The sequence below is a fragment of the Bubalus bubalis genome, chromosome 7 (assembly GCF_019923935.1).
Source record: "Bubalus bubalis isolate 160015118507 breed Murrah chromosome 7, NDDB_SH_1, whole genome shotgun sequence".
NCBI lineage: Eukaryota > Metazoa > Chordata > Mammalia > Artiodactyla > Bovidae > Bubalus > Bubalus bubalis.
In genome coordinates this window covers 19,478,766-19,506,388 of record NC_059163.1, presented here as the reverse complement: position 1 = coordinate 19,506,388, position 27,623 = coordinate 19,478,766, and the positions used below count along the sequence as shown (strand labels likewise).

The 27,623-nt window shown below is 41.8% G+C and overlaps 1 protein-coding gene across 2 annotated transcripts in view; it reads right to left on the bottom strand.

Moving 5' to 3' along the window:
• Positions 1–327: 327 nt before the first annotated feature.
• COQ2 (coenzyme Q2, polyprenyltransferase) overlaps positions 328–27,623 on the bottom strand; it is a 41,352-nt gene continuing 14,056 nt past the window's right edge. The window contains exons 3-7 of one of the 2 annotated variants that reach the window (XM_006074457.3): positions 26,195–26,316; positions 24,374–24,459; positions 22,691–22,824; positions 19,126–19,314; positions 17,567–18,244 (exon numbers count right to left, since the gene is read on the bottom strand). In XM_006074457.3, coding sequence (XP_006074519.3) covers positions 18,080–18,244; positions 19,126–19,314; positions 22,691–22,824; positions 24,374–24,459; positions 26,195–26,316 — 696 coding nt within the window. In that variant the 3' untranslated portion in view covers positions 17,567–18,079. Of the gene's footprint in view, positions 956–17,566; positions 18,245–19,125; positions 19,315–22,690; positions 22,825–24,373; positions 24,460–26,194; positions 26,317–27,623 lie in introns of those variants that run through there. The other variant, XM_044945709.1, reaches the window with a different exon arrangement.

Here is a 27,623-nt window from a genome sequence, read left to right as displayed (position 1 = left end):
CCACCCCTGGCATATCGCCAAATATCTTACATGAAAGGGTTAAGCAAGACAAGTGCAATAATATTCTAGAGGCAAGTTCAGCTCCTCACTAGTCAGAACAGGAAGCAGAATCTTCAGCTCTAGACTAGAACCAGAGCCAAGGGGGCTACTCTGAAAGATATAATCTGTTGAGCTCATAAATTCATAAACTCCGGTACATATAAGGGCAGAAGTGCCTCTGCAGTATTGACAGTTAATATATACAACTTAAACACTGCTCATTTTTCCAGTTAAAATTATTTCAATGGCTTCTTAAGCTTATTAACAATTAGCATATTCAGATAGAAATAGTTGAATTGCTTGTAATAAGTCCTCTGGATTGTGGGGACCTGATTAAGGCATTTCAAATATATTCTGGAAAGTAAATACCCAAGGAGGGTTTTCACAGGCTTAATTATATGTCTAGAGTAAAACTACCAAACACATGTACATCACATTGTCCGTGCTCTTGATACATTTTGCAAGCATTATACACACAATACAGAAGATTAGGTGTCAGAATAGAGGGGATAATTATCAGGTAGGGTTCAATCTGTCCAGTTATCAACATACAAATATTCCCAAAGAGATTCTATAATTCAGGATCTTATGAAGGAAAACAAAGGGATTTAGGAATGACTGAATCCATTCTGCACATCAGATCTTCATGCCAATGTCCAGTTCCCCCTTTCTAAGAAACTGGCCATAACATCTAACCTCCATGGCCAGGGGAATGTTTCTGGGATAGCCAGCATTCCCTTTTTTGGGGTTTCATACTGCTCTCATCTCACACCATTTGGGGATGTTTACTTATTGTTTCTAGGTCTTTATGATATATGAAAATGGTTCTTCTTTTTCTTTGCTTCAGTCCTGGCACCAAATACAGGATCGCTGATACAGTCCTTATCAGTTCCGTTGCATGTGACTGTGTTACTGCTGTGAAAGGAAAATATGGCTGATGGTTAAAGCAAGGACTCTGGACTGATCATGGGGGGCTGAATCTCGGCACCACTATTAACCATCTGTGACCTTATACGCATTACTTAGCCTCCCTCTTCCTCTGTTTCCTTCCTACAAAATGAGTTACAGGTGTAAAGAACTCAGAACATTATCTGGATACAATAGTACCAGATAGGTATAGGTTATTATCATTAGTTTCTCCCAACACACCAGCAGATTGTGAGCCTTTGAATCTTTTCCACGTTATTATTATTTTTTATTTTAAGAAGTAAACCAGTAACAAAAGCTTTTTTACATTAAAAAATTTTTATTTGTGGAGTGTAATTGCTTTACAAGATTGTGATGGTCTCTGCTGTACCGCACAAGTGAATCGGCTATATGTATACATATGCCCCTTCTCGCTGAGTCTCCCTCCCACCCTCTCAGTCATCACAGAACACTGAGCTGAGCTCCCCATGCTATACAGCAGCTTCCCACTAGCTATCTCTTTTATACATGGTAGTGAGAAGGAAATGGCAACCCACTCCAGTGTTCTTGCCTGGAGAATCCCAGGGACAGGGGAGCCTGGTGGGCTGTTGTCTCTGGGGTTGCACAGAGTCAGACACGACTGAAGCGACTTAGCAGCAGTGTGTATGTCAATGCTGTGTTCCCAATTTGTCCCGCCATCTCCTTCCCCCACTGTGCCCACGTGTCCATGCTCCACATCTGCGTCTCTATTCCTGCCACATGAATGGGTTCATCAGTACCACTTTTCTAGATTCCATATACATGTGTTAATAATATACAATATTTGTTTTTCTCTTTCTGACTTACTTCACTCTGTATGATAGACTCTAGGTCCCTCCATGTCACTACAAATGACCCAATTGCATTCCTTTTATGGCTGAGTAATATTCCATTGTATTATATATATTATAGATGTATATCACATCTTCTTTATCCATTCATCTGTTGATGGGCATTTAGGTTGCTTCCATGTCCTGACTATTGTAAATAGTGCTGCAGTGTAAATTGGGGTACATGTGTCTTTTATTTTAATTTTTATTGGCATATAGTTGATTTACAATGCTGTGTTAGCCATGGATATCTTTTTATATAATTTTATTTTTTTTATTTTTGGCTGTGCTGGGTCTGCTTTGCTGCTTGGGCTTTTCTTTAGTTTCAGCAAGCAAAGGCTACTCTCTAGTTGTGGTTACAGCTTTCTCGTTGCAGTGGTTTCTCTTGTGGAGTTCAGGCTCTAGGGCTCTTGGACTTCAGTAGTTGCGGCACACGGGCTGAGCAGTTGTGGCTCCTGGGCTCTAGAGCACAGGCTCAACAGTTGTGCCACAAGGGCTTAGTTTTTCTGAGGCATGTGGGATCTTCCTGGATCAGGGACTGAACCCTTGTGTCCTGCACTGGCAGGCAGATTCTTTATCACTGAATCACCAGAGAAGCCCACATGCATCTTTTTAAATTATGGTTTTCTCAGGGTATTTTCCCAGGATGTCCTGGTGGCTCAGACAGTAAAAAATCTGCCTGAAATGCAGGAGATCTGGGTTTGATCCCTGGATTGGGAAGATCCTCTGGAGAATGGAAAGGCTACCCGTTCCAGTATTCTTGTGCTTCCCTTATCATTTTTAACATGTCACTCCCACTATCTACCCATTAAAGAATTGCAGGACCAGGTTCAAGCAGCCGATGGGATTGTTTTGAAATTTAAGATGCTTAAGATCATGATTCTGGCATAGAAAAAAAATTACTTTTTTTCTTGCCACTTACCAGCTGTATGCCTTTTAGATATTTAACTGATTATCAGCCTTTCAAAAAAAGAGAATTGAAATAATTTTTTTGAAAGGAAAAAAAGCCAGTAGGCAGCTGTTGAAAGAAAGTCTAAAAGAGTTTTCAGGTCACCGGGGCATTGAATTTATGTACATACTATTTGTTCCTCTCATTTTTGTTATTTAGTCCCTAAGCCATGTCTGACTCTTTGTGACCTCATGGACTGTAGACCACCAGGCCCTTCTGTCCATGGGATTTCCCAGGCAAGAATACTGGAGTGAGTGGCCATTTCCTACTCCCGGGGATCTTCCCGACCCAGGGATCGAACCCGAGGTTCCTCTCATTAGCTTAACATCAGACTTTACTGATGTTAAGATATTCTACAAATTCTGAGGTAGTTATTTTTAAGTCAGTTGTCTAAGACAGATTTTGTAATTTTGAGCTTCATGTTAACTATTTGTCCACTGAGTTTCTAGTAAATATTTTATCATCTTCTGACTGGAATCAATACTAATGGCCAAAAGATACATAAAATTTTTTTGTTATTTGTTGTTTAGTTGCTAAGTCATGTCCAGCTCTTTGCAACCCCATGGACTGTGTAGCCCACTGCAGGCTCCTCTCTCCATAGAATTCTCCAGGCAAGAATACTGGAGGAGATTGCCATTTTCTTCTCCAGGGAATCTTCTTGATCCAGGGATTGAACCTGCGATATTCTGCATTGGTAGGCAGATTTCTTACCACTCAGCCACTAGGAAAGCCCATGTAAAATTTAGAGGTAGTTTATTTTTAAAAGTTCCACATAGATTAACGTACTTGATTATATCATAAAGTGGAGCAAAAATTGGGTAAGCTCAATTCATTGCTTACCCATTGCTCAGGTAAGAGCAATTCATCTTTCTGTTTTCCTGTACTCCTAGGCAACACAGTTGCTAGAATGTAGCTAGATTACTGGGATATGTGGATTCTGGTTTGCCTGGGATTTCCATAGTTGCAGCATGGAAAGTCCCAAGTCACAGGAAATAGCTCAGTTCTGGTCAAGCCAGGATGTTTGCTCACCCTAGCTGGGGGGTAAGGAAGCTTTACACGCCAGCTTAGAAAGCCCTGAGTACTAGCAGCACCTCGAACACATAGATGCCAAGTACTATCCTCCATCTACAAGCTCCTAGGAGCCTCTCCTCCCAGAGAAGCAGCAGCCCCAGTCACTCCCCGACAGTGGCAGGTCTGCCACTCAGCATCCAGACTGCGGTGTGCAACCCACAACACCCACAGCTCGGTGAGCTGGACTCACACGACGTCATTCAGACCAAGGCTGACTGTCTCGTTACCTTGTGTCCCGTATGGAGATAAAAGATAATCATGGCTAAGAGTAGGAGCTGGGGCTTCCCTGGTGGTCCAGTGGTTAAGCATCCACTGGCCAACCCAGGGAACATGGGTTCAATCCCTGGTCCTGGAAGATGCCGCGTGCCATGGGACATCTAAGCCCTCAAGCTGCAACTACTGAAACCTGCATGCCTCGAGCCCATGCTCTGCAACAAGAGAGGCATGAGAAGCCCATGCACTGCAATGAAAAGAAAAGCCCGAGAGTGCATACCGTTAGCGGCAACTAGAGGAAAGCTGGTGCAGTAACAAAGACCCAGTGCAGCCATAAATAAATAAATCTTAAAAAAAAGAGAGAGAGAGAGTAGGAGTGGAATTCAAGTCCCTGTTCTGCTCCTTACTAGGTGTGGTGGCCCAGAATTTCTTTCCCTGTGAGGCTCTGGTTAGAATGTGTCATAAGGGAGATTCTTCCTTCAAAGACATTCAAAGAAATAAATTTACATAGGTCGAGAAACCCAAAGTGAAAGGCAATGACTTGCCAAGTTTTGGGCGACCAGTCCTAGAGTGTTCCCTGTGTTAGAAATCAAATCATATGGCAGGCTGTCCATTCTTTTCTATCAGTTAACCACTGCCAAAGACCTCTGTGAGCCAAAGCATTCTGACTTCTGAGACATCGCTGCCACCTTTTACTGTGGGTATGCCCACACATCTTGTTTTTGATGGTTACATGCTGTTACTTGGCCTCTGCTACCCTGGGGTGCCCTCAGCCGCATTCAAATCAATGGGCTCCTCTTGATGGTGACACCCTCTTCAGTCACACCTAGCCTATGAAAGAGAGCAAGGACAGAGACTGTCAAGGATGTAGGTGCCTTAGTGAAGGGGCTGATCTTCTGGCCCTTTTCCTGGAACAGAGCTGGGAGGTAGATGTGATGATCACACATGATAAATTAGGTCCAACATTCCTGTCTCCTTAAGCTTTTGCAGCCCCTCCTCCACATTATGCCAGGAAAGCATTCTGGTAAGCATATTCGGGTCAATACATCTGGCCTGAAAAGTGAAAGTGTTAGTCCTTCAGTCCTGTTTTACCCTTTGAGACCCCACGGACTGTAGCCCACCAGGCTCCTTTGTCCGTGGAATTCTCTAGGCAAGAATACTGGAGTGGGTTGCCATGCCCTCCTCCAGGGGATCTTCCTAACCCAGGAATTAAACCCGGGTCTCCTGCACTGCAGGCAGATTCTTTACTGTCTGAGCTACCAGGGAAGCCCATTTGGCCTGACCTAGGGTTGTATCACATTCTTCTGGTTTTAACATCTCTAAAATAAATTCCCACATGTGTTTCTCAGGTTTCTGATGAGCTACATTAGAAAATGTAGCAGTTCTGTTGGAACGGAAACTATTTCTTCCTGGGTCATTTCTTCCTGTGGGAACATGTTGAGGTTCAACCTGACTTATGCATCTAGTTACAAAACTGGGCTACTGGGTCTTGAGAATGAAAGATCCCTTTCAAAACATCTTGAGTGGCCTCAGGTGGGTTTCTCACAGGTATTAAAGCAAGGGAAGGCTCCTTTGCTTGGCTTAGTTTGCAAGCTGCTGTTATAGGAGAGAGAGGCTCAGAAACTAAGTTCCATCATTGTGATAATTCAGCAACTCAAACAATTAAATTTTATATTTATTTCTCAGTAGTGCCAGCATAAGCTTCTTTTAGGACTGTCATGGAAGAGTTCTAGTTCTCCAAATGTGACTTTTTGGTTGAAGCTGTTATTCGGCTGTGCTGGGTCTTAGCTGTCACACACAGAATCTTCGATCTTCATTGGAGTACAAAGGACTTTTTAGTTGCAGCAGTCAAACTCTTAGTTGTGGCATGTGGGATCTAGTTTCCTGACCAGGGAGCATACCTGAGCCCCCTGTGCATTGGAAGCCCAGAATCTTAGCCACTGGACCAGGGAAGTTCCTCTCCAAGTGTGACTTGAGCTCAGAGTTAAAAGATTTGAGTTGGTCATTTTCTTTCTGTAAAGTACTCAAGTGTACTCAGAAATAATTGATCTTGCACCACGTTTCTTATTGTCATCACTGACTGCTGTAACAGGTGCATCAGCCACTTGGGATGCCAAAACACTTGTTACAGTTTGCACTTTGATACCATCAACCACAGGTGAGAGTTTGGTTGTGCTATCTCAGCATGCCAGGAATTATTAGCTTCCTATACCCCACTGGGGAGAAGGCAATGGCACCCCACTCCAGTACTCTTGCCTGGAAAATCCCATGGATGGAGGAGCCTGGAAGGCTGCAGTCCATGGGGTCGCTGAGGGTCGGATACGACTGAGCGTCTTCACTTTCACTTTTCACTTGCATGCATTGGAGAAGGAAATGGCAACCCGCTCCAGTGTTCTTGCCTGGAGAATCCCAGGGACAGGGGAGCCTGGTGGGCTGCCATCCGTGGGGTCACACAGAGTCGGACACGACTGAAGTGACTTAGCAGCAGCAGCGTACCCCACTGGCCTGCAATGCAGGAGACCCCAGTTCAATTCCTGGGTTGGGAAGATCTGCTGGAGAAGGGAAAGGCTACCCACTTCAGTATTCTTGGGCTTCCCTGGTGGCTCAGCTGGTAAAGAATCTGCCTGCAATGCAGGAGATCTGGGCTCAATCCCCAGGTTGGGTAGATCCCCTGGACAAGGGAAAGGCTACCCACTCCAGTATTCTGGCCTGGAGAATTCCATAGACTGTATAGTCCATGGGGTCACAAAGAGTTGGACACGACTTTCACTTTCACCCCACTGGCAAAGAGCTCAATATTGTGCTCAAACGCCAGGACATCACCAGACAAATTCCCAAATCCCATCTCTGCAGGTCTGCCTTTTAGGGCAGCTTCCAGCACTGATTCTGTAGCAGAGTGTAGCAGTGAGTGTCCATGCATAATATGAAAGTGAAAGTTTAAGACCAAGAATTACTAACTGTGACAGAATAATAAGTATGAGAGGTAAAGAGAACGCTACAGAGTACCCTAGGTCTGAGAAAAGTACCTGAGGAGGAAGCAAACTTGGCATGGTCCCTGTTCTCAGGCTGGGACTCAAACCTGTGGAAGCCTAACCTGAACCCTAGAGGAGTGGCTGCAGCCCACGGGATGGCCTTCAGCATAGACATCAGACAAGCAGAAACTACTCTTCTGGGAGGAGGAGGGCTGGCCAGGGAGCTATAGTCAGCAGGACTGGCAAGAGGAAACACCTCTGGGATACAAACAGGCAAGGCTGGCAAAGACTCTGGTGTCCAGGAGGACAGAGGCTGGCATGTGGGTCTGTGTGGGGAGTTAGGGCACAAGAACCCATTTTCCAGCGGGCAGTCATGAGGCCTGATGTCAGGAGGGCTGCAGCTTAGCTGTGTTGGGACTGAGAGCTTACCTTTATGTGCACAGCTGGTGTATTCATTTACTAGGACTGCCATAACTGGGTACCACAGACTGGGTGGCTTCAACAACAGATATGTATTTCCTCATAGAAAATGTGTATTTCCTGATCGCATGCTACCGACAGCCACATGTATTGAAAGCAAGAAGCAAGTAGAAACGCACCTGGATCAGGAAAGGGAGCCCCTTCCTCCTGCGATGTCCCTCCAGCACCCTCTACTGGCAAAGTTTAGTATCAGGCTGACTGCCAAGGAGAAATGCTTCCAGGGTCCAGCTCCATTATTGTAGAGCAGATAATGCGGGTTGCACTTAGAGCTGAGAGGCAATAACTTGATAACTAGCATGCCAGTTCTTCATTTCTGTGAGATTTCTGATGTTCTCTCGACAAACTGTCTGCTGAGATTGACCCATTTGCAATGAAGAACTGACACGCTTGTGTTTTTGATTTTTTTGACAGTAGTTGGGCATGATTGTATCTTCAAGTTATCATTTTGGGATAAACCAAATTTCCCTTAGTATATTATTATTTTGATAAGTGTAAATTAAAATGATCTGAATTCATAATGGGGCATGATTATGGACTATGGAAACAAGACCAGAAGTCCAGCAATCTGGTTGCTCCTCATATCTGCTTGATTCATCCAGTTTCAAGGCCAATACTCTCACTGTCCTCTCTTCCTGGAGCAATCGTCCTCCATCTCATCATTTAATCCTCTGTTCAACTACTACTCAGAATCTCCTCCCAGGCATTCTATCAAAAATAGCCTCCTTTACCCTTAACCCTCTTTCCCTCCTTTACCATGCTTTATTTTTCTTTACAACTTAACCATTATGACAAATTATATTATTTTAAATAGTATATTTATTTCTTTACCTATGCATTCATTCATTTATTTGTTATTAAAATGCAAACTCTAGTGAGGTAGGGAGTCATCTTGTTCATTGACAGTGCATGGCATGTAGTAGGTATTTGAGAAATATTAATTAAATGAATGACTCTAGGTGTTAACAGGTGGTTCTTCTGGAACATAAATCCATATGCAGACAGAAAGAATTTTAGCTTCTAGCTTAATTAGCATAACAACAATGTGATTGCATTTTGATTGTTTTCACCTCAACTTGATAAAAATGACGTTCATTTACTTTTTGTGTGTGCAGTATAATTAACAAGTAAAATTCACCTTTGTGTGTGTGCGCATTTCTATGAGTTTTGACAGATGTATACAATTGTGTAAAATCTTTGCAATCAAGATATAGAAGAGGGACTTCCCTGGTGACCGAGTGGTCAAGACTTCACCTTGCAATGCAGGGAGTGCAGATTCAATCCCTGGTCAGAGAGCTAAGACCCCACATGTCTTGTGGCTAAAAAACCAAAACATAAAACAGAAGTAATATTGCAAAAAATTCAATAAAGACTTAAGAAAATGGCCCACATCAACAAAAAGTTAAAAAAAAAAAAAGTATAGAACAGTTGTAGCATCCCTCCAAACTCCCTCATGCCTTTTTATGCTCAGCCTCTCCCCGACCTCCAGTTTCCAGGAACCACTGATCTGTTTGCTATCCCCATAGTTTCACCTTTATCAGAATATCATATAAGTGGAATCCTTACAGTACACTGCTTTTGGAGTCTGTTTTCTCTTACTTAGTGCAAGTGTTAAGTCTTTCAGTCGTGTCTGACTGTTTTGTGACCCCATGCACTGTAGCCCACCAGGCTCCTCTGCCCATGGAATTTTCCAGGCAAGAATACTGGAGTGGGTTGTCCAGGGGATCTTCCCAATCCAGGGATCGAACCTGGGTCTCCCACACTGCAGGCAGATTCTTTACCATCTGAGCCACTAGAAGCCCTTCTCTTACTTGGGATAATGCATTTGAGAGCCACACCTAGATCAGTAATTACTTTTTATTGCTGAGTAGTGTTAGGAGTGTTAGTAGTGCTAGGAGTCGGACATGACTGAGCGACTTCACTTCCACTTTTCACTTTCATGCATTGGAGAAGGAAATGGCAACCCACTCCAGTGTTCTTGCCTGGAGAATCCCAGGGACGGGGGAGCCTGGTGGGTTGCCGTCTCTGGGGTTGCACAGAGTGGGACACGACTGAAGCGCCTTTGCAGTATCAGTGTTCCATCATGAATATGTGCCACAGATTGCTTACCTTTTACCAGTTGAAGGACATTTGGGTTTTTTTTCCCCAGTTTGGGGCGATTATAAATTGAGCTACTGTAAACATTCATGTGCAGGTTTCTGTGTGAAACTGTTCCCTTTTCTCTTGGGTAAATATCTACAAATGGGAATGCTGAGTCAAGTGGTAAAAGCAGAGTTAACTAGGAGAAACTGCCAAACTGCCTTCCAAAATGCCAGCGCCATTTGCATGTCCATTGGCATGTGGGCACCATGAGTTATAATGCTGCATGGCACTAGGGTAAATAAGAAATTTGACCTTCTTGTTCCTTGAATTGGCTTGGTTTATCTCTACTTCCAGGTTTTGCCCTTACTGTTTCTTTTTCCTAGAGCACAGTCACACCTGTTGCTGTAACTTCACGCATGTCTGACTTTGGAGGAGGGTCTACCTACACAGACAATATCCACCAGCCAGGAACAAATTGAAGACACTCAGAAACGTGAATGCAGGAATGGGGAAAAATTATGAAACTGTATGCCTTTTTCTTACAATCTTCTGCATATCATGAGATTGTAATAATTTTCAACTAGTAGTTAATTAATCTGCGCTGAAAACTTTGTTTTCAGGAATTCCCTGGCAGTCCAGGGGTTAAGACTGTTCTTTCACTGCCAAGGACCTGGGTTCCATCCCTGGTCAGGGAACTAAGATCCCACAAGCCATGTGGCCAAAAAAAAAAAAAAAACAAAAAACCACAACCACCTTTCTTGTTTTCAAGTGAATTTTTTAAAAATATTCATTGAGAATTCATTATATCAGAAACATAAACTCATTCTTGATGCTAAAGTGTTGCAGTTGCCCTGTCTCTCTTCAAGGAAATAACACAAATGGAAAGGAATTCATGTTTATGAGGCATCCCTGAAACAAGACTTGAACTTGGATCCCAGTAATTTTCACTGATACAGTGCAAGTATTTCTATTGCCTAAGCATAAAGGAAGTAAGAGTCACGACCATGTATTTTTGGTACAATGATCCCTGTTGCCTAAGGAAAAATTAAATGATAATTTTAATTTTGTATTTCATTATTTTAAAATGTTATATACAATTTTAAAGGTTACTTTCCATTTACAGTTATACAGCCAATATTTTGTAATAACCAATAGTAACTTTAATTTTTACAAGATTCCTCGAGTTTTAAACTCTAAGTAAACAAACAAATCCAATTAGCATTAGCATAATTACTTTCCATTTCTTTACATTGAACTTGTACTTTATCAGTGGGTAGGATATTTCCTTTAAATTTTGTCCATGATTTCAACAAGTTCTCTATTTTCTGTTCCCCATTCTCCTAACCCTGAAAAATTGAAACCATTTAATAAACTCGGGCTTAGGAACTGAATGTGAAAATCATTCTCCTAGAATAGAACTTTAAAATCAGCTATCTCTTAACTGAGTAGTTCCTTGATGATTTCGAGAAAGAGGGAGTTTGGGAAGAAAAGGAAAGCTGAAGATGCCTGAAAACAATCACAATATTTAATAAACATGTTCCATGCTATAAAAAGCTTTACATACATGATTCGTTCAACAAATATTTATTGAGAGCTTGCTCTATGTTAAACACCCTTCGAGGCATTGGATATAAGTACTGGTAAAACAGGAAAAATCCTTGCCCTCATGAAATTTAAATTCTAGATGACGAGGACAGACAATAAGTAAAATCAAATTATGTATGGGGCTTCCCAGGTGGCTCAGCTATCAGGAATCCACATGCAGAGACAAGAGACACAGGTTCGATCCCTGGGTTGGGAAGATCCCCTGGGGAAGGGAATGACAACCCACTCCAGTACTCTTGCCTGGAGAATGCCATGGACAGAGAAGCCTGGTGGGTTACAGTCCATGGGGTCTCAAAGTATAGGACATGACTGAGTGACTAACACCTTCAGGGGGCTCAATGGTAAAGAATCCACCTGCCAAGTTTGGAGATCCCTGGTCCAGGAAGACCCCCTAGAGAAGGAAATGGCAACCCACTCCAGTATTCTTGCCTAGGAAACCCCATGGACAATGGAACCTTGTGGGCTCCAGTCCATGGGGTTGCAAAACAGTCAGCCATGACTTAACAACAATAGCAAATCAAATTGCATTGTGTTTTACTATGGAGAAAAATAAAGCAAGAAAAGAGAAAAGGAAGTTTGTTATTTTGAGTGTGTACTTTGAGAAAGGGAAGACAAAGATGTTGGTTTCACCGAGATGGTGGTATTCAGGCAAAGCCTGAAGGAGGTGAGGGAGCAGCATTGATGGAACCCCAGGGGAAGAATTCCAGGAACTGCAAGGAGGCCTGCAGAGCTGGAGCAGGGGAGCAGGGAAGGACTGGAAGGAGAGTCGGGAGGAAACAGGTAGCCTTATCACACAACACCAGAGGGCTATGCTTAGGACATTGGCTTTACACTGAGATAACTCGGGCACCCCTGGCAAGTTCTGAGAGGCACGACAAGGGCTAGCTTGTGTTGTTATGTGATCACCCGATGAGAACAGAATGAGAAGGGGCAAGAAGAAAGGAGGGAGGCCAGTTAGGAAGTACCAGTATATTCAGGGTACATCACAAAATACTTGTAGTATATAAGTACGTAGTTCAGAAAAAGATGGTGATGTGGACCAGGGTGGTCGAAGTGGAGGTAAGGAAAGGTGGGCTTCTGCACCAATTTTGAAGGTGGAGCCCAGAGGCTCTTGTGATGTCTTGGATGTGCAATGTGAGAGGAGAGGAACCATAGGCAATCCCAGGGTTTGGCCAGAACAACTGGAAGAGCGGATGCCATTACTGAGGCCGTACAGAGGGTGGGAGGAGGTTTGAGAGGGAAGACGGACAGCTCAGTTTTGAACATGTTGAGTTGGAGGTACCTATTTGGAATTCAAGGAGTAGCGTCAAGTAGGCAGTTTAACAGTCAATTCTGTTCAAGTTCAAAGGGAAAGTTTAGGCTGCAGGTACACATTTAGGAAAAATCAGTATACAGATGACATTTATTTTGTGTGTCTCTGTTAATAGTTTATTTATTTTAGTTGGAGGCTAATTACTTTACAATATTGCATTGGTTTTGCCATACACTGACATGAATCTGCCATGGGTGTACATGTGTTCCCCATTCTGAAACCCCTCCCACCTCCCTCCCCATCCCATCCCTCTCATCCTAGGGCACTGGCCCTGAGCACCCTGTCTCATGCATTGAACCTGGACTGGTGATCTGTTTCATATATGATAATATACATGTGTGTACATATATATGTGTATATATATATATATATATATAATACATGTTTCAATGCTATTCTCTCAGATGACATTTAAAGTCACGAGACCAGATGAGATTGTTTTCTTGTGCAATCCTTACACCACCACCACGAGGTAGGTAGTATTTTACTCATTTTAGATATAAAGAATCTGAAGCTGGAAAGATTTAGTTGGCTCTTAGACAGTTAGTAAACATGTGGACTTAAATGTTCATTCTTCTCTCAGTTTTCATCTGGCAATAAATTGTTCTGTTGTTGCTTAGTCGCTAAGTCGTGTCCAACTCTTTTGGAACCCCATGAACTGTAGCCCACCAGGCTCCTCTGTCCATGGGATTCTCCAGGCAAGAATACTGGAGTGGGTTGCCAACTGCCTTCTCTAGGTGATCTTCCTGACCCAGGGATTGAACCCATGTCTCCTGCATCGGCAGGCGGATTCTTTAATGCTGAGCTACCAGGGAAGCCCTATGAGTAAATTACTGTAGGTAAATTATTTCTTTAGGCCTAGTTTCCTTTCCTGCAGAATTAGAGGAGAAACAGTTTTCTGACTGGATGGTGTGAGAATCCCACATCTCCCCAGCAGTCCAGCAGGGACGCTGCTGAATGAAAAAGGGAGCCTCAGAGGAAGGACTCAGGAACCTTCACAGGTCAAAGGGTCAAGTCTCTGTTTTAATCTGGAATTTATATATTGGGACTTTATGTAAGCTTCTATTTGCAGAATGCATTTCTGTTGCCTATTTAACAAAAGTTAGAGAGATTCACAGGACTAGGTGGTCTCTATGGACACTGCTGCTGCTAAGTTGCTTCAGTTGTGTCCGACTCTGCGATTCTATGGACTGTAGCCTGCCAGGCTCCTCTGTCCATGAGATTCTCCAAAGAATACTGGAGTGAATTGCCCTGCCCTCCTCCAGGGGATCTTCCTGACCTTACGTCCTGATCTTACGTCTCCTGCATCTTTACAATTAGCACCACCCGAGAAGCCCTTCTACATCCCCTACCTATTCCAATAGGTCCATTTATTCATCCAACAAGCAATTAGTGGGTGCTCCTACTGTTCTGGGCTCTGTGCACTGCTTTTATGGTTCTAGCTCAAGGTTGAGAAGGGAAGGAAAGCTAGGAAGTTTTTTCCCATTTTCTGATTAAAATGTCAATAGATGAGGCGGACTAACTGAAGATCTATGTTTCTACTGGCCGGTTTATCCATCCATCCATTATCAATCTTCTATTTATCATCATCTCTCTCAACTAATTCAAGAAAAAGCATCCAAATAGAAAGACAATACTGTTGGTAGCACTGAACTCTGAAAGTGCTGACATACTGGTTTGCTTCAGTGTTTTTCTTTTTCCATAGCTGCCTACCTTTCAAAGAAGGGAATGGGGGAGAAAGGAACTACCATTCTTTGAGTTTTTATCATGTGCCATGAAATTTATCAGCTTTGCCTTGCATCAACCAAGTGAAGTTAAATTTTTTCCCCTGTGTTTAGAAGATAAGGAAACTAAAGCTCTGAGTTTATGTAATTTTTATAGATCAAATATTTTGCATATGGATGATGCCATATAGTGTGTTACTATATATCAGAAATATGTTAGTGACTAGTGCAATACAATGTTTTTCTAGTAGCCACATTTAAAAAACAGGTAAAATTAATTGTAATAATATATTTGACTCAATATAAAAAAATGTGATTTCAGCTTGAAATCAGTAAATTATTAATGAGATATTTTGTACCTTTTATACTAAGTCTTTGGAATCTGGTGTGTATTTAACACTTACAGGATATCTCAATTAAGCCATGTGTCAAGTGCTTGATCATCTCATGTGGCCAGTGGCTACACTGGGCAGTAGAGCATACAGAGCAGAGCCACCAGTTAACCCAGAAATAACACCTTGCTGTTGTTGTTCAGTCGCTCAGTTGTGTCTAACTCTTTGTGACCCCATGGACTGCAGCACATCAGGCTTCCTCGTCCTTCACCATCTCCTGAAGCTTGCTCAAACTCATGTCCATTGAGTCGGTGATGCCATACTGCTGCTGCTGCTGCTAAGTTGTTTCAGTCGTGTCCGACTCTGTGCAACCCCATAGATGGCAGCCCACCAGTCTCCCCCGTCCCTGGGATTCTCCAGGCAAGAACACTGGAGTGGGTTGCCATTTCCTTCTCCAATGCATGAAAGTGAAGTTGCTCAGTCATGTCCAACTCTTTATGACCCCATGGACTGCAGCACACCAGACTCGCCCTGTCCCTGGGATTCTCCAGGCAAGAACACTGGAGTGGGTTGCCATTTCCTTCTCCAATGAATGAAAAGTGAAGTTGCTCAGTTGTGTCCAACTCTTAGCAACCCCATGGACTGCAGCCTACCAGGCTCTTTCGTCCATGGGATTTCCAGGAAAGAGTACTGGAGTGGGGTGCCATTGTCTTCTCTGTGGTGATGCCATAGGAGAACTAAAGTTTACATTCATTTATTAGTTTAAAACATGAAATTCAAGACCAGTGTCTGTCTAATGTTATTATAAAGCCATATTATAATAATGTATTACCCATGACATATCTATTTTTCTTTAGTCTTCATTATATATATATATGTTTATGTATTTTACTCATGTGTACGTGAAAATCTGAGCTTCCCAGATGGCTTAGTTGGTAAAGAATCTGCCTGCAGTGCAGGAGACCTGGGTTCAATTCCTGGGTCAGGAAGATCCCCTGGAGAAGGAAATGGCAACCCACTCCAGTATTTTTGCCTGGAGAATTCCAAGGACAGAAGAGCCTGGCAGGCTACAGTTCATGGGGTCGCAAGAGAGTCAGACATGACTAAACAACCTGAAAATCTATATTTTTATTATGGTGCCTCACATTGTGAATTTTTTAATGTGTTGTTGAACACCATTCATAATTTCTAACAGTGGCAACTAACCCTGGTTCTGGCACGTAGTCAAATGTTAGCTCACCAATGTATGATAAAATACAAATATTTTTTGAACGCCTACAGTGTGCTATACTGCGGCTATTTTAGTGGATAAGACAAAGTCTCAGTTATCATGGAATCTGCTTTCAGACAGATGATTCTGAAATCTACAAGATTATTTTTAGCCCCGTTTGAGAAACTGAACCACAGGAAGATCAGGTAACTGGTGTGTGTTAAAGGAGAGACTCAAACCCAGGTGGGCTGACACCTGGACTTGCATTCTCAGCCACTGCTCCACTGGTATCAAGAGTTCAAAGGACAGGTCAAAGGAGCCCAAATAATTGTTCTATTAGTTTACGTGTTGAAGCTGCAATAAATTACCACATATTTAGTGGCTTAAAACAACACAAATTTATGATCTTACAGTTCTGGAGGTCAGAAGTCCAAACTCGGTCTCATGGCACTAAAGTCAAGGTGTCAGCAGGGCTGGGACCCTCAAGGGGCTCAGAGGGGATAAGCTGTGTCCTTGTCTTTCTCTGCTTCTAAAGTTCATCCACATTTCTTGGCTTGTGAACCCTCTATTGCCTCACTCTAACCTCTTGCTTCTGTCGTCACATCTCTTACTACTGACTTGACCTTGCCTCCTTCTTGGAAAGACCCTTGTCATTACACTGCAGCTGCCTGGATAAGCCAGGATAATCTCCCTGCCTCAAGATCCTCCTCAATTATATCTGCAGAGCCCCCTTACCATATAAGGTGATATATTTTCTGGCTCTGGCATTAGGACATGGACATCTTTGGAGGGCTGTATTCAGCTTACTACTGTTATGGGCACCATATGGGTTAAAACTTGTGCTTTGAGAAAAAAAGTCACGGTTGGGGTGAAAAAGGGAGTGCTTTCTAGTAACTGCATTTGTAAAGTATCTTTTCTGTACAGTTCAGTACTACAGCTTGGTATTAAGTTTGCTTGGGCTGCCTTAACAAAAAGGTAGTTAAAAACCACATTCACTTTCTCATGTTCTGGAGACCAGAAGTCTGAGGTCAAGGTGTTGAAAGGGCTGGTTTCTGAAGCCTCTCTCCTTGGCTTGTAGGCGACCATCTTCTCCCTGTGCGTTCAGTCATCTCTCCGTGTTTGTGTCTCTGTGTGTGTCCAGATTTCCTCTGATAGGGATACCAGTCACAATGGTTTAGGGCTTACCCCGGCAACCTCATTTTCACTTACTAACCTCTTTAAAGACCTTGTCACCAAATATGGTTATGTTCTGTGTTACTGAGGGTGGGTTACAACTTTACTATATGAATTTTGGGGCAAAACAATTCAGCCCTTAACAGGTTTTAACATATACCAAACTCTATCTAATGGGGGCTTCCCGGGTGGCTCATATGGTACAGAATTTGCCTGCAGTGCAGGAGACTCGGGTTTGATCCCTGGGTTGGGAAGATTCCCCTGGAGAAGAGTCATAGACAAGGCCAGATCATGGCGGGCTTGCCAGGCGACTAGACTTTTAGTTTGTACTCGGTGACTGGGAAGGTCCTGGAGGGTTCTGAGCAGAGCAATGCCATGATCTGATAGAGGACTTAAAAAAATGATTCTGGCTCCTGTGTTGAGAATATTCTGAAGGGGGCAAGGAAAGAAATAGTTATTACACTTAACAAATATACCACTATCCTATAAATTACAATCAGCTGAAATAAAACATAAACAGAAACTAAAATAGTCCCTGGTGAACGCCTGCCCATTCTAGTCCCCATGGCTGCACACAGAGGCCTTGCAAATGAACGTCAGGGGTGAAAATAACACCAGTATGTACAGGTAGAGTAGGTAAAAAAAATTTTATTTAATTACTTAAATTCTCCTAGAATATAAAAACCAGAATTGTTTCCTGAATTATAGCTTTTGGCAGTAAGTAAAGGTCAATGCAAAGAACAGTAAGCCCCAACTTTCTATAACAGCTTTTATTTTTTCCCCTAAAAAGAGTCCACTTTCCTGGAGACATTCATTTAGATGAGACATATATGAGGTTTTATGGTTAAAGTGCTAAAAGTCATATAATTCCTGTAACCCTAGATGAGGATTACACCAGGAAGAAAGCATTAATTTAAATACTCCAGGTCCTAAACTGCAAATCCTAAACAGGCCCTGGTTCCTGTGACAGTCTGACATGTACTTACTTGAACTAAAATCTAGGCCAAAATGCTCTAAAACTTCATCCACTAGTCTGTAATTCAGTTACACACTAGAAGACTTATTCAAATCTAATTATGTGGTAAGAAGACCTGAAAGTGTTTTGTAAAAGTTTGTTTTAAAAATACCTAGATAAATGTAATCTGCTAATTTTCCATTCTATTTTCTATATTTTTCTTTGTTTTATCTGTCTCCTTTGCTTTGCACAAGTTCCCAAGGACAATCCCTAAAAAAATTATGAGTCCTATTGTTCGGTTGGAGGTGAACTTTTCCCAACAGTCCTCAGGTCTGTGGATGTCCAGAGTGTAAATCTAGGAGCAAAGAGCACATGCTGTGTGAGACTGCAGCATCACAGATAAACATGTCACCACGAAGAAGATAACGCTGTAGAATTTTAAGCAATAGGAAGCCTTTAATGCACCTGAGACTATTTCCCAACTAGAAAACAATTGACCATATTTTTCAATGGATAGCCTCTAAGCTGTCCTAAAAACCAGCACTTGACAGGTGGAGGAACACTTGGAGAGGCAACACATGCTATTTTTAGTTCTATTTAGAAAGTTCTTCCTTACACTGATTGATCTAAGATCTGCTTCCCCCAGCTCCTACCCTCCCTTTTAGCTTTATCCTTTGGAGCAATGTTTCTCAACAGAAGAGCAAGTTACATTTGGGCAGGACAGCTCTCTACTGTGCAGGGCTGTCCAATGCATCAAGAGATGTTTAATGTACCTGGCCCTCACTCTGTCTACATCTTAGCATTTTGTGTCTTATCTTGCCTTGGTCTCAATGCCAGTGGGACCTGAACATGTGAGTGATTAGTTTGCTAACCATCAATAGATGCCCACATTTAAAAAACATGGTCGTGTTGATCAGTTTGCTTCCAGAGTAATTCAACTCAAGTCACAACCTTAAGACATTGCTCAAATTTTCTTAGACATGCATCAGAAATAATTCCAAGAAAATCAGAAGGAAAAAAATATCTAGGTTTAGGTTTATACTGTTTATCTAAAATAATACAGCTAGTTTTTTTATATGGCATACTGGGGCAGGGAAGGGACAGTCAAATCGGTATAAACCAAGCAATTGTTTTAGGAAGTGTCTTGCTTGGTAAAACACAGAGGGCATTTTGTTTAAATGATTTTTATAATTTATGCCAAGGAAAAAAGAGGGAAAGGAAAGAAAAAGACCAAACCTGGTGAGCGAGATGGGCTCCCACAGCAGCCAGGGCAGTGTAGTAGGGCACAGTCTGACCACTGTTCACTCCCACCAGGCTCAGTGCCCCCAGCATGGCCACACTGAAGCCACTGAGCCACTTCTGGGTGTCTTCACGGAACAGCAGTGCCGTGGACTTAAGCCCAATCAAAGCATCATCCTTCTTATCCTAACATTGGAAAGCAGTAAGAAATTGATTTTACTGAGATTTTATTCACATACCACAAAGTTCACCATTTTGAAGTATGTAATTCAGTGCGTGTGTGCGTGCTCAGTCACTTCAACCATATCTGACTCTTGGCAACCCTATGGATTATAGCCCACCTGGCTCCCCTGTCCATGGGATTCTCCAGGAAAGAGTAATGAAGTGGGTTGCCATGTCCTCCTCCAAGGCATCTTCCTGACCCAGGGATCGAACCCACATCTCCTGCATTGGCAGGTGGATTCTTTACCATTAGGGCCACCTGAGAAGCCTTGTGCAACCATCACTAATATTTGATTCCAGTAGAAACTGTTTTTTAAAAGACCACGCAGGGACTCCCTAGTGGTCCAGTGGTAAAGAACTTGCCTTCCAACGTAGGGGATATGGGTTCAATCCCTAGTTGGAGAACTAAGATCCCACAGGCTGCAGGGCAACTAAGACCATGTACTGCAATAAGAGAGCCTACAAGCCTCAACTAGAGAAGCCCATGTGCCACAACAAAGAACCAGCATAACAAAAAAAATAAAAACATAAAAACCATGTAGATATACCATAAGTTGTGAAACATGACAGTAACTCAGAAACACAGTTGATCAAAAATGAATGTGCAGGCCAAATCGAAGTTAAATGTTACTGCTAAAATGATCTTCCAGGTCTATTTCTATGTATCACTGTACTTTTACAATCCAATACTGACTTTTACTAAATTAGAAATCAAACTCAAGTCTAATTCTTCACATAGCTCTTCTTTACTTCAGAGTTCTCAAACTTCATTTCCTGTATATTTCAATCTTGCTAAAATCAAACATGTAGACAAATGATCACTTGCTACCTAACCACATCCATTCAGATTTCACTTCCAGCTCAGTTTATTCCTTGCTTCTCCCGTCAAACCCTTCCTATTTAAGTAGAGCTAGGTCTTGATGATACACTCACATGTGGCAGACTGGTCTCCTGTAGCAACTTTATTTGTAAGCATTTCTATTTATTGTTGTAATCACAGTCATGTGACATTAGAGACTGCATGCAAAGTGGGCATGGAGGGAATGTACCTCAACATAATCAAGGTCATATAAGACAAATCCACAGCAAACATACTCTATGGTGAAAATCTGAAAGCTGTCCTTCCAGGATCAGAAACCAGATGAGGATATCCATTCCTGCCACTTTTATTCAACACAGTACTGGAATTCCTCACTAGAGCAGTTGAGCAAGAAAAAGAAAGAAAAGACCCCCCAAATTGGAAAGGAAGAAGTAAAACAATCACCAGTTGCAGATGACGTGGTTTCATATATAGAAAACCCTAAAGACGCTGCCAAAAAACTACTAGAAATTATAAATGCATACAGCAAAGCTGTAGGGGACCAATTTGATATACAAAAATTTGTTGTGTTTCTATACACTGAGTTTGCAGAAAGAGAAATTAAGAAAATAATCTCATTTACAGTCACAACAACAAAATACCTAGGAATAAATTTAACCATGGAGGTAAAAGACCTGTAGTCTGAAAATATGAGATATTGTTAAAAGAAATGAAGACACAAAGAAATGGAAAAATATTCCATGTTCATGGATTCAAAGAATTAAAATTACTAAAATATTCATACTTCCTAAAGCAATCTACAGTCAATCCAATCTCTATCAAAATACCAACAATTTTCTTCATAGAAACAGAACAAAAAATCCTAAAGTTTGTATGGGACTACAAAAGACCCTAAAAAGCCAAAGCAATCTTGAGAAAAAAGAACAAAGCTGGAGGTATCATATATCCTGATTTCAAATTATACTACAAAGCTATCATGGTCAAAATTGCATGGTATTGGCAGAAAAACAGACACATATAGATCACCGGAAACAGAACCGAGAACCCAGAAATAAGCTCACCTATACATGGACAATTAATTTACAACAAAGGAGCAAAGAACATAAAATGGAAAAAACTTTCTTTAATAAATGGTGTTGGGAAAACTAGACAGCCATGTGCAAAAGGAATGAAACTAGACCACTATCTTATATCATATGTAAAAATGAACTCAAAATGGATTAAAGATTTGAATGTAAGACCTGAAGCCATAAAACTCATAGAAGAAAACACAGGCAGTACACTCCTGACTGATGTCAGTCTTAGTAATATCTTAATGGATATATCTTCTCAGGTAAGCAAAACAAAAGCAGAAATAAATGAATAAGGCTACATCAAACTTACAAGCTTCTGCACAGCAAAGGAAACCATCAACAAAGTGAAAGGACAAACTACCAAATGGGAGAAGATATCTGCAAATCATATATCCGGTAAGGTGTTAATATTCAAAATATATAAAGAACTCAACAACAACAAAAACCCTAGTTAATAAATGGGTAGAGGGTTTGAACAGACATTGCCCTGAAGAGTTTTTCTAAAGAACACATACAGATGGCCAACAGGCATATGAAAAGATGTTCAGCATGATTAATCAATAGGGAAATGCAAACCAAAACCACAAAGAGATGTCACCTCAGGCTTGTTAGAATGGCTATCAGAAAGACATGAAATAACAAGTGTTGACGAGGTGAGGGAGAAAGAGGAGCCCCTGTGCACTGCTGGTAGGAATATAAGTAGGTGCAGTCACTGTGGAGAAACAGAATGGAGATGTCTCAAAAAGTTAAGAACAGAACTACTGTATGATCCAACTATTCCACTTCTGGGTATCTACTGAAGAAAACAAAAACACCAATTCAAGAAGATACATATGTACCCCAATGTTTATCACAGCATTATATACAAGCTAAGATATGGAAGCAACCTAAGTGCCCATCAACAGATGAATTGACAAAAGATGTGTTATATACATACAATGGAATACTCTTTAGCCATAAAAAGATAAAATCTTGCCATTTGCAACAACACAGATGGATCTTGAGGGTATTATGCTAGATAAAATGTTATATTAAATAAAAAGTCAGACAGAAAAAGACAAATACCATACAATTTCACTCACATGTGGAATATTAAAAAAATAAATGAACAAACAAAACTAAAACACATAGACCGATACAGAGAACAGATTAGTGGTTACCAGAGGGGAAGGGGCTGTGGGCAGGGCAAAATGGATAAAGGGAGTCAACAGTATGCAGATGGGTGGAAACTAAACTTTTGGTGGTCAGTAGCATGAAGTGTATACAGAAGTCAAAATACAATGCTGTACAAACGACACACATAAATATGTTATAAACCAATTACCTCAATTAAAAAAAAAAAAGCCTAAAGAAAACACCTTTCAATTCGCTTATTTAAAAGTAATTAAAAAAAAAAACAAAACAACCAACAGTTAAACCAAAGTTACAAAAAAGGATATTTCTTTACCTGATGGGCATAGACAGTATCATATATCAGAGTCCACATAATTCCAGAAAAATAGAGAGGAAGGCAAACAGATGGATCACAGGAGCCCTTGACAGCAGACCATCCAAGCAACGCTCCCCAATTAAATGTCAACCCTGCAATCAGTGAAAGAGAAAGAGAAGACAAGTCTAACTGTACTTTAGAATTCCACAGGGGAGGCAGCAGGCGTCTGCATGTATTGAGTGCCTCCATGAATCCCACAGGGGAGGCAGCAGGCGTCTGCATGTATTGAGAGCCTCTGTGTGTTAGCTCTGTGTCTGCTGCTGTCTTGTGTTTCTTTCTTAAAATCTCCCAAGTGTCTGTGGTGGCTATTAGCAACACTTTACAAAACAGGAACACAGAACCAGAAAGGGTAATTAAAAATTACATTGCTAACAGAGAGAATAATATCCCACGATAAACAGGGGGGTTCGTGGGAAGAACATGTGTCCTATGTAGTGTGACGCCTGGCACAAGCAATAAATAGTGATGCCTTAGGGCTTGCACTAAGTCTGAGTCAAACTCCTGTGTCCTTTCCTTTATTGCTGTATTTCCCCTTCAAGTTACAAAAACAAAGGGTACAGACAGAAACACTGGTTCCTCACCCCCTCCCTAAGGGCTATAAACAAACATCCACGTGGCAACAACTCCTAAGTCTGTGTCAGCCTAATCACGTCTCAGCCTCAGATCGGATCCTGAGCTGCCTGCTAGACATCTCCCACCTGCAAGTCGCTCAGGCACGCTGACACGCATGCTCTGTGGGACCACAGATGAGAGGCACTTCATCTGCTGAGGAAGAGGGATTCCAAGTGGAAACGGGCAACGTTGGAGGGAAAAAAAAAAGGGTATCTGAGAAAAGACGTCTAGGACTCACTGAGTCGGAGGTAACTGAGGGACTTGCTCCTTCAAGACGGTGAATGTGTTTCAGTCATTTTTATTTTTCTAGCACTCGGTATGATTCCTGACACAAAGTAAAAGTTAGGGTTTCAATAAATACTTAAAGTAAATATACTAGCTTTCTTACTACACTTCAAGATTATTCTAGGAATAGAATAGAAAAGTCGAGGAACAGTTATTTTTGCAATAGATTTTGACTTACGTACCTATCTTCCTACCAACTGACGTGCCAAGTGCTATGTTAGATGCGGCACCATCCACATATAAAGAATACTTTATCTTCCAGGCGTTTACAGTTTATTAGCGGGGACAAAGGACAGGCTCTCAGCACCTTCCTGTTGAACTGCTGCTGTTGGAATGAGTAAGCGCCACGTGAGAGTTCTACGAGAGAGACTGGCCAAGTCTAAGGAGGCTTCACAGACACGGAGGAAGCGCTCACAAACTGTGACCCTTCTTCTCAGTCCACTGCATCTTCAGGACGGTTAGGCTCGAGGCAGCTAATTGTTTTCTTCATGACATACCCAGATTTTTAAGACCATTTCAGGAAACAATGATGATGACCTTAGTAAATGTCCAAGACTTTTTAGCCAAAAAAGCAGCTAATTGTCCTCTTTTAAAATATGAAAATTTATTCCTGGTTTGGAAAATTTCACGACTGACCTGACATTTTATCTCTGTCACATTACACACACATGTGTATGGTATTATATATAAAAGCACAGCTTGAGGGTATTGAAGGAGATACTTATGTAGTTATTTCAAGCTCACCCAAGGCTAACTGAGGCCAGTATGTAATTCGTTTCATTAGCGGGTAGGTGGCGACAAGAAGTAGGGATGCTGCTCCAAGAGCTATACTGAAATCAAGAAAAAAAGTTAAAAAGATTAGTGTCACCATCTCCTAAAAATCACTAAAAGATAACAACAGTAACACTAATTAGGAAATGATTTATCTTAAATTATACCTTTTTATTTGGTAAAATTTTCTTCCTAGACCTTGATTCCTGAACTTTAATTAGTATAAAGGATGATTAGAAAATACCTAAAGTGCTATACACAGGGAGCTCAGCTCAGTGCTCTGTGATGACCTAGAGGGGTGCAATGGCGGGTGGGGGGGGGGGTGAGAGGGAGGTTCGAGAGAGGGTATATACGTATACTTATGGCTGATTCGCATTTATGGCAGAAACTAACACAACACTGTAATGCAATTATCCTCCAATCAAAAATAACTTAAAATACCTTCAGTGTTATAAACAACCAAACAAAATAAGAAGAGCCAACACATATATTGCTTTCATGTATTAGACTTCCCTGGTGGCTCAGATGGTAAAGCGTCTGCCTACAATGCGGGAGACCCAGGTTCAATCCTTGAGTTGGGAAGATTCTCTGGAGAAGGAAATGGCACTCCACTCCAGTACTTTTGCCTGGAAAATCCCATGGACGGAGCAGCGTGGTAGGCTACAGTCCACGGGGTCACAAAGAGTCGGACACGACTACTACTCTAACTGCTCTACATATGTTAAGTCGTAATAATCTTCGCTACAACCCTAAGAGAAGGGCAGTTTTATCTTACTTGGTTGGTTGGTTGTTGTGTTTTTTTTTTTTTTTGGCAGAGGGAAAAACTAAAGCAAAAAGAGGAAGTAATTTGCCACGTGTCATAACAGCTAGTCAGCAGCAGGGCTGGACTCAGGCCTAAGGCATCTGGTCCCAGTATCCAACACGATATTCCCTATATGCTACTGCCTGTCTAAATTTCGCTTTAAAACATCGAGACAGCAGGTAAACTGAGATGTCCTAACAGAGAATGGGAGTCCAAATACCCCTCCCTGTATGCAGGACAAGGCATTATTTCTCTGGAAGATAAGGTCACAAAGCACCTAGGAAAGGAGGACGACATCAGATGTTCTCAGGATGCTCACAGCTCACCTGGCATTACCCCTCCAGGAATAACCTTTCAAAGTGTTATCACTCGACTGATAAGATACCACTAGACTATCAGGATAAGACATGCAGTAAGGCTAGTCTCCATATGCTTATTCGCTGAGCTCCTCCTCTTTTCTGTCTTATTGAAGCACTATGTAGTAAGCAGCCGTCTGATACACAAAAGTTTAATTCTGTCTGTGTTTAAGAGGTTCACAAATGAGTCCTTTTTTCTTCTGTCACTGATTAGGAATACAACTCTGGGAAAGACTGTTTTTTGCAAAGTGAGTACAATCATTCCTGCCTCTCCTGCCCCTACCGCTTCAGAGACACTATGTGGATAGGAAAAATTACACAAATGGGTTTATATACACACTCCCATGCATGCACCTAGAAAACCTAGGAAAGTGCCTTGAGTCCTTCAGGGAACGCACAGTGCAAGTCCTGGAGGTGGTGTAGGATAAACGAAATTGCTGATCTCATCATTCCTTTGGCAGAAAGCATTCCTGACTTTATACAGTATGCGGTGATTTACTTAGATTGTTAACTTTACAGATGCTTGATTAGGTAATAAACAATTTTGTGATTCAGGTATTTCAGTTCTATCTTATATCTACTTCTGTACCAAATGAGAGATTTTATGCATGATTATGAAAAACACATTTACTGTACCTGTAGTAATTCAGACACAGAAGAACGCCCAGGGCCAAGGTCAGCTGTCCCCCAAGAAAAACAAAGGACTGAAAAGTTGAAATGTCTCCAGCAGCTATTGGGCGACTTGCTGTTCTTGTAACCTTAACACATAAAACAGATCCCTTAGTGTCGAGAAATAGCTCAATTATTTACTTAAACATTGACTCAAGAGACTGGCCCATGATATCCACTAAGACAGACACATGAATAAAAAGTGAACACTGGAAGTACTGCCAAGAATCAAAGTTCCTATTTAAACCAGCTTTGAAAAGAACTAAAAAGTCCCACCATTCACTCCTCTTTCTGTCGCCCATCCCCATCTACAAACAAAACAAAGCCACTTCCCGATCTAACTATTTAGCTACCCAGCTTAGCAAGTACATGCTCAATTTCCACAGAGCAGTGAGGGACAAAACTAACGGGACCGTCAGGAAGGGAAACTGCAGAGCATGTCAGATAAGGGTGCTATCGTGTGAGTATGGGAAGCACTGCAACAGTTGTCAGATATGAGGAAAGAAGACAGATTATCTGAGTCTGAAAGTGGGAATGGGACTTCCATGGTGGTCCAGAGGCTAAGGCTTCAAATTTCCAATGCACAGAGCCAGGGTTTGAAACCTTGTGATTATTCTAAACTCAAGCACAAATAAACAACATAACCAAAATCTTCAGCACTGCTGGAAGTTGAGAACTCAGGATCTGGTATCAGAGAGCCCAGCATTTGAATCCAATTCCATCATTTATTGGCTCTGTGAATTCTTACTTGACCTCCCTCAGGTTTAGGTTACTTACTTACTAAAGGAAAAAAAGCAAGAGAGGGAGAGGTAATAATAGCACCTACTTCACAGTGCAGTGTCTGATGCCATAAATATGAACTATAATTAGTATATTTTTGTATGACTTATATCAAGGGTTTAGCAAACTATGGCTTGTGAGCCAAATTCAGCCTTCTGTGAAGAAGGCTGAGCGCTGAAGAATTGATGCTTTTGAACTGTGGTGTTGGAGAAGACTCTTGAGAGTCCCTTGGACTGCAAGGAGATCCAACCAGTCCATTCTGAAGATCAGCCCTGGGATTTCTTTGGAAGGAATGATGCTAAAGCTGAAACTCCAGTACTTTGGCCACCTCATGTGAGAAGAGTTGACTCATTGGAAAAGACTCTGATGCTGGGAGGGATTGGGGGCAGGAGGAGAAGGGGACGACAGAGGATGAGATGGCTGGATGGCATCACTGACTCGATGGACGTGAGTCTGAGTGAACTCCAGGAGTTGGTGATAGACAGGGAGGCCTGGCGTGCTGCGATTCATGGGGTCGCAAAGAGTCGGACACGACCGAGCGACTGATCTGATCTGATCTGATCTGATGAGCTAAGAATGGCTTTTACTTTTTTTGGTGATTGAAAGTAAATCAGAG